Raw genomic sequence first — 7500 nt, forward strand, 5'->3', positions numbered from 1 at the left:
GTCACCCGTGTCACATGTCATGTGTTATATGTCACGTGTCACATGTATCATGTCACATTTCACCTGTCATGTGTGTCACCCATGTCACATGTCACACCTGTCACCTGTTGTACATGTCACCTGTCACACATGTCACATGTCACCTGTCATATGTGTCACATGTTGCCTGTCACATGTGTCACCGCATGTCACACATGTCACCCCATGTCACCCCATGTCACACATGTCATGTGCCACGCGTGTCACCTGTCACGTGTCACATGTCACATGTGTCATCCATGTCACACGTCACACGTGTCACCCCATGTCACACATGTCAGGTGTCACCTGTCACACGTCACCCTGTCACACGTCACCTGTCATGTGTCACCCATGTCACATGTCACCTGTTACATGTCGTCCCATGTCACACATGTCACCTGTCACCCGTCCTGTCACACCTGTCACATGTATCTCATGTCCCACCCCACATCCCACCCTGTCCCACCGCGTGTGTCCCACCACATGTCCCATCACGTGTCCAGCCACGTGTCCCATGATGTGTCCCATGACGTGTCCCACCCCGTGTCCCACCCCGTGTCCCACCATGTCCCACCCCGTGTCCCACCCCGTGTCCCACCGTGTCCCACCGTGTCCCACCCCGTGTCCCACCCCGTGTCCCACCATGTCCCACCCCGTGTCCCACCGTGTCCCACCCCGTGTCCCACCCCGTGTCCCACCGTGTCCCACCCCGTGTCCCACCCCGTGTCCCACCGTGTCCCACCATGTCCCACCGTGTCCCACCATGTCCCACCCCCGTGTCCCACCCCGTGTCCCACCCCGTGTCCCACCCCGTGTCCCACCGTGTCCCACCATGTCCCACCCCGTGTCCCACCCCGTGTCCCACCACGTCCCACCCCGTGTCCCACCCCCGTGTCCCACCGTGTCCCACCATGTCCCACCCCCGTGTCCCACCCCGTGTCCCACCCCGTGTCCCACCCGTGTCCCACCATGTCCCACCGTGTCCCACCGTGTCCCACCATGTCCCACCCCGTGTCCCCACCATGTCCCACCATGTCCCACCCCGTGTCCCACCCCGTGTCCCACCATGTGTCCCACCACGTCCCACCGTGTCCCACCCCGTGTCCCACCATGTCCCACCACGTCCCACCCCGTGTCCCACCATGTCCCACCGTGTCCCACCATGTCCCACCACGTCCCACCCCGTGTCCCACCATGTCCCACCATGTCCCACCCCCGTGTCCCACCATGTCCCACCATGTCCCACCCCGTGTCCCACCCCGTGTCCCACCATGTGTCCCACCACGTCCCACCGTGTCCCACCCCGTGTCCCACCATGTCCCACCATGTCCCACCGTGTCCCACCATGTCCCACCGTGTCCCACCATGTCCCACCACGTCCCACCCCGTGTCCCACCCCGTGTCCCACCATGTCCCACCCCGTGTCCCACCATGTCCCACCATGTCCCACCATGTCCCACCCCGTGTCCCACCCCGTCCCACCGTGTCCCACCATGTCCCACCCCGTGTCCCACCGTGTCCCACCGTGTCCCACCATGTCCCACCCCGTGTCCCACCACGTGTCCCACCCGTGTCCCACCATGTCCCACCATGTCCCACCATGTCCCACCCCGTGTCCCACCCCGTGTCCCACCTCGTGTCCCACCCCGTGTCCCACCACGTCCCACCATGTCCCACCACGTGTCCCACCACGTGTCCCACCGTGTCCCACCATGTCCCACCATGTCCCACCCCGTGTCCCACCATGTCCCACCACATGTCCCACCACGTCCCACCACGTCCCACCACGTCCCACCACGTCCCACCCCGTGTCCCACCACGTGTCCCACCCCGTGTCCCCTCCGTGTCCCCTCCGTGTCCCACCACGTCCCACCCCGTGTCCCACCACGTCCCACCCCGTGTCCCACCACGTCCCACCCCGTGTCCCACCATGTCCCACCGTGTGTCCCACCACGTCCCACCGTGTGTCCCACCGTGTCCCACCACCTCTCCATGCCCCTCCCCCCCCCCCCCCCAGGGCACCAACATCGGGGCCGGCAAAGCCGTGGGCATCGTGGTGGCCACGGGGGTCAACACGGAGATCGGGAAGATCCGGGACGAGATGGCGGCCACCGAGCAGGACAAGACGCCGCTGCAGCAGAAGCTGGACGAGTTCGGGGAGCAGCTCTCCAAGGTCATCTCCCTCATCTGCGTCGCCGTCTGGCTCATCAACATCGGCCACTTCAACGACCCCGTCCATGGTGGCTCCTGGATCCGCGGCGCCATCTACTACTTCAAAATCGCCGTCGCCTTGGCCGTCGCCGCCATCCCAGAAGGTCTCCTCAGGGGTTCGGTGGGGTTGGAAGGTCCATCCTTGGTCAACTGTGGGGTTGGAGGGTCCGTCTTAGGTCACTTATGGGGTTAGAACGTCCGTATTTGATCAGTTATGGGGTTAGAAGGTCCATCTTGGGTCAACTATGGGGTTAGAAGGTCCATCCTTGGTCAACTGTGGGGTTGGAGGGTCCGTCTTAGGTCACTTATGGGGTTAGAACGTCCGTATTTGATCACTTATGGGGTCAGAAGGTCCATCTTGGGTCACCTGTAGGGTTAGAAGGTCCATCCTTGGTCAACTGTGGGGTTGGAGGGTCCGTCTTGGGTCACTTATGGGGTTAGAATGTCCGTATTTGATCACTTATGGGGTCAGAAGGTCCATCTTGGGTCAACTATGGGGTTAGAAGGTCCATCCTTGGTCAACTGTGGGGTTGGAGGGTCCGTCTTAGGTCACTTATGGGGTTAGAACGTCCGTATTTGATCACTTATGGGGTCAGAAGGTCCATCTTGGATCACCTGTAGGGTTAGAAGGTCCATCTTGGGTCACTTATGGGGTTAGAAGGTCCATCTTGGGTCACCTGTAGGGTTAGAAGGCCCATCTTGGGTCAGCTGTGGGGTTAGAAGGTCCATCTTGGGTCACCTATGGGGTTAGAACGTCCGTATTTGATCAGCTATGGGGTTAGAAGGTCCATCTTTGGTCAGCTATGGGGTTAGAAGGTCCATCTTGGGTCAACTATGGGGTTAGAAGGTCCATCCTTGGTCAACTGTGGGGTTGGAGGGTCCGTCTTAGGTCACTTATGGGGTTAGAACGTCCGTATTTGATCACTTATGGGGTCAGAAGGTCCATCTTGGGTCACCTGTAGGGTTAGAAGGTCCATCCTTGGTCAACTGTGGGGTTGGAGGGTCCGTCTTGGGTCACTTATGGGGTTAGAACGTCCGTATTTGATCACTTATGGGGTCAGAAGGTCCATCTTGGGTCACCTGTAGGGTTAGAAGGTCCATCCTGGGTCACTTATGGGGTTAGAAGGTCCATCTTGGGTCACCTGTAGGGTTAGAAGGCCCATCTTGGGTCAGCTGTGGGTTAGAAGGTCCATCTTGGGTCACCTATGGGGTTAGAACGTCCGTATTTGATCAGTTATGGGGTCAGAAGGTCCATCTTTGGTCAGCTATGGGGTTAGAAGGTCCATCTTTGGTCAGCTATGGGGTTAGAAGGTCCATCCTTGGTCAACTGTGGGGTTGGAGGGTCCGTCTTAGGTCACTTATGGGGTTAGAACGTCCGTATTTGATCACTTATGGGGTTAGAAGGTCCATCTTGGGTCAACTATGGGGTTAGAAGGTCCATCCTTGGTCAACTGTGGGGTTGGAGGGTCCGTCTTGGGTCACTTATGGGGTTAGAGCGTCCGTATTTGATCACTTATGGGGTCAGAAGGTCCATCTTGGGTCAACTATGGGGTTAGAAGGTCCATCCTTGGTCAACTGTGGGGTTGGAGGGTCCGTCTTGGGTCACTTATGGGGTTAGAGCGTCCGTATTTGATCACTTATGGGGTCAGAAGGTCCATCTTGGGTCAACTATGGGGTTAGAAGGTCCATCCTTGGTCAACTGTGGGGTTGGAGGGTCCGTCTTGGGTCACTTATGGGGTTAGAGCGTCCGTATTTGATCACTTATGGGGTCAGAAGGTCCATCTTGGGTCAACTATGGGGTTAGAAGGTCCATCCTTGGTCAACTGTGGGGTTGGAGGGTCCGTCTTGGGTCACTTATGGGGTTAGAACATCCGTATTTGATCACTTATGGGGTCAGAAGGTCCATCTTGGGTCAACTATGGGGTTAGAAGGTCCATCCTTGGTCAACTGTGGGGTTGGAGGGTCCATCTTGGGTCACTTATGGGGTTAGAACATCCGTATTTTATCACTTATGGGGTTAGAAGGTCCATCTTGGATCACCTGTGGGGTTAGAAGGTCCATCTTGGGTCACCTTTAGGGTTAGAAGGTCCATCTTGGGTCACCTGTGGGGCTAGAAGGTCCATCTTGGATCACCTGTAGCGTTAGAAGGTCCATCTTTGGTCACCTAGGGCGTTGGAAGGTCCATCTTTGGTCAGCTATGGGGTTGGAAGGTCCATCTTGGATCACTTATGGGGTTAGAAGGTCCATCTTGGGTCACCTGTAGGGTTAGAAGGTCCATCTGTGGTCACTTATGGGGTTAGAGCGTCCATCCTTGGTCACCTACGGGGGTAGAAGGTCCATCTTGGGTCACTTAAGGAGTTGGAAGGTCCATCTTGGGTCAGCTATGGGGTTGGAAGCTCCACCTTAGGCCTGGTGGCCCCACCCACACGCCTGGTGGCCACCCCATGGGTCTGGCGGCCCCACCGCGGGCCTAGTGGCCCAGCGGTGGGGCTGAGGACACCCCTCCCCCAGGGCTGCCGGCCGTCATCACCACCTGCCTGGCGCTGGGGACGCGGCGCATGGCCAAGAAGAACGCCATCGTGCGCAGCCTGCCCTCGGTGGAGACCCTGGGCTGCACCTCCGTCATCTGCTCCGACAAGACCGGCACCCTCACCACCAACCAGATGTCCGTCTGCAAGGTTGGGTGCCCACGGGTGGGCCCAGGCTCCCATGGGTGGCCCAAGGTCCCCCAGAACCCATCCCACCTCCATGGGTGGCCCAAGGTCCCCCAGAACCCATCCCACCTCCACGGGTGGCCCAAGGTCCCCCAGAACCCATCCCACCTCCACGGGTGGCCCAAGGTCCTTCAGGAACCATCATGTCCCCATGGGTGGCCCAAGGTCCCCCAGAACCCATCCCACCTCCACGGGTGGCCCAAGGTCCCCCAGAACCCATCCCACCTCCATGGGTGGCCCAAGGTCCCCCAGAACCCATCCCACCTCCATGGGTGGCCCAAGGTCCCCCAGAACCCATCCCACCTCCATGGGTGGCCCAAGGTCCCCCAGAACCCATCCCACCTCCACGGGTGGCCCAAGGTCCCCCAGAACCCATCCCACCTCCATGGGTGGCCCAAGGTCCTCCAGAACCCATCCCACCTCCACGGGTGGCCCAAGGTCCTTCAGGAACCATCATGTCCCCATGGGTGGCCCAAGGTCCCCCAGAACCCATCCCACCTCCATGGGTGGTCCAAGGTCCTCCAGAACCCATCCCCACCTCCAAAGGTGGCCCAAGGTCCTTCAGGAACCATCATGTCCCCATGGGTGGCCCAAGGTCCCCCAGAACCCATCCCACCTCCACGGGTGGCCCAAGGTCCTTCAGGAACCATCATGTCCCCATGGGTGGCCCAAGGTCCCCCAGAACCCATCCCACCTCCACGGGTGGCCCAAGGTCCCCCAGAACCCATCCCACCTCCACGGGTGGCCCAAGGTCCTTCAGGAACCATCATGTCCCCATGGGTGGCCCAAGGTCCCCCAGAACCCCATCCCACCTCCATGGGTGGCCCAAGGTCCCCCAGAACCCATCCCACCTCCATGGGTGGCCCAAGGTCCTCCAGAACCCATCCCACCTCCACGGGTGGCCCAAGGTCCTTCAGGAACCATCATGTCCCCATGGGTGGCCCAAGGTCCCCCAGAACCCATCCCACCTCCACGGGTGGCCCAAGGTCCCCCAGAACCCATCCCACCTCCACGGGTGGCCCAAGGTCCTCCAGAACCCATCCCACCTCCACGGGTGGCCCAAGGTCCTCCAGAACCCATCATGTCCCCATGGGTGGCCCCAATGACCCCTGATGTCCCCTTGGGTGACCCCGGGACCCCTCCCCCGGGCCACCCCTGACCCTGTTTTGTGTCCTTCTGTGTCGTCCCCCCCCCCCCCCCACCTCAGATGTTCATCGTGGACAAGGTGGAAGGTGACACCTGCGCCCTCAACGAGTTCTCCATCAGCGGCTCCACCTACGCCCCCGAGGGAGAAGTGTGAGTGACCCGTCACCCATGGGACCCCCTCGTGGTGGCCCCGTCACCCATGGGACCATGGAGACCCCCTCTTGGGTCCTGGTGGTGGCCCCATCACCCATGGGTTGGTGGTGGCCCCATCACCCATGGAGACCCCCTGGTGGTGGCCCCGTCACCCATGGGACCCCCTCGTGGTGGCCCTGTCACCCATGGGACCATGGAGACCCCCTCTTGGGTCCTGGTGGTGGCCCCGTCACCCATGGGTTGGTGGTGGCCCTGTCACCCATGGGACCATGGAGACCCCCTCTTGGGTCCTGGTGGTGGCCCCATCACCCATGGGTTGGTGGTGGCCCCTCGTGGTGGCCCTGTCACCCATGGGACCATGGAGACCCCCTCTTGGGTCCTGGTGGTGGCCCCATCGCCCATGGGTTGGTGGTGGCCCCTCGTGGTGGCCCTTGGGGACCTCAGAAGGTCCATGGGGACATCAGGGGGGTCCTTGAGGACCTCAGAAGGTCCATGGAGACCTCAGAAGGTCCATGGGGCCGCCAAGGAGCCCATGGGGACATCAGGGGGGTCCATGGGGACCTCAGAAGGTCCATGGGGACATCAGGGGGGTCCATGGGGACATCAGGGGGGTCCTTGGGGACCTCAGAAGGTCCATGGAGACCTCAGAAGGTCCATGGGGCCACCAAGGAGCCCACGGAGGCCCCCCAGAAGCTCTTGCAGACCCTTGGGCCACCCAACCGTCTCCTCCCCCCGCCCCGCGCTGTGGTGACACCCAATTTTGGAGCCACCAGGAGGCCCCGGGTGGGGGAGGGGGGGTGGGTGGATGGGACACACACAACGCCGGGTGGGGGAGGGGACAGGACATTGTCCCCAATTGTCCCCTCTCCCACCCCACCCCAGGATGAAGCAGGAGAAACCGGTCAAGGCCGGCCAGTACGATGGGCTGGTGGAGTTGGCCACCATCTGCGCCCTCTGCAACGACTCCTCCTTGGACTACAATGAGGTGGGTTCCACCACCAGCACCAGCACCAGCATCACCACCACCACCACCACCATCACCATGACCATCACCACCACCTTCACCACCACCATCACCACCACCTCACCACCACCACCATCACCATGACCATCACCACCACCACCACCACCACCATCACCACCACCATCACCACCACCACCACCACCACCATCACCATGACCATCACCACCACCTTCACCACCACCTTCACCACCATCACCATCACCATCACCACCACCACCACCATCGCCACCA

At 60.9% G+C, this 7500-nt stretch overlaps 1 protein-coding gene across 1 annotated transcript in view; it reads left to right on the forward strand.

Annotated features, from left to right (window-relative positions):
- Positions 1–2038: 2038 nt before the first annotated feature.
- The window catches only part of LOC130143539 (sarcoplasmic/endoplasmic reticulum calcium ATPase 1-like), a gene marked incomplete at both ends in the record, with an annotated part of 27822 nt that continues 22360 nt past the window's right edge, over positions 2039–7500 (forward strand). Inside the window, 4 exon segments of the mRNA XM_056326231.1 lie at positions 2039–2336; positions 4744–4910; positions 6154–6242; positions 7128–7230. Coding sequence (XP_056182206.1) covers positions 2039–2336; positions 4744–4910; positions 6154–6242; positions 7128–7230 — 657 coding nt within the window.

The sequence above is a fragment of the Falco biarmicus genome, unplaced genomic scaffold (assembly GCF_023638135.1).
Source record: "Falco biarmicus isolate bFalBia1 unplaced genomic scaffold, bFalBia1.pri scaffold_413, whole genome shotgun sequence".
In the NCBI taxonomy this organism is placed as follows: Eukaryota; Metazoa; Chordata; class Aves; order Falconiformes; family Falconidae; genus Falco; species Falco biarmicus.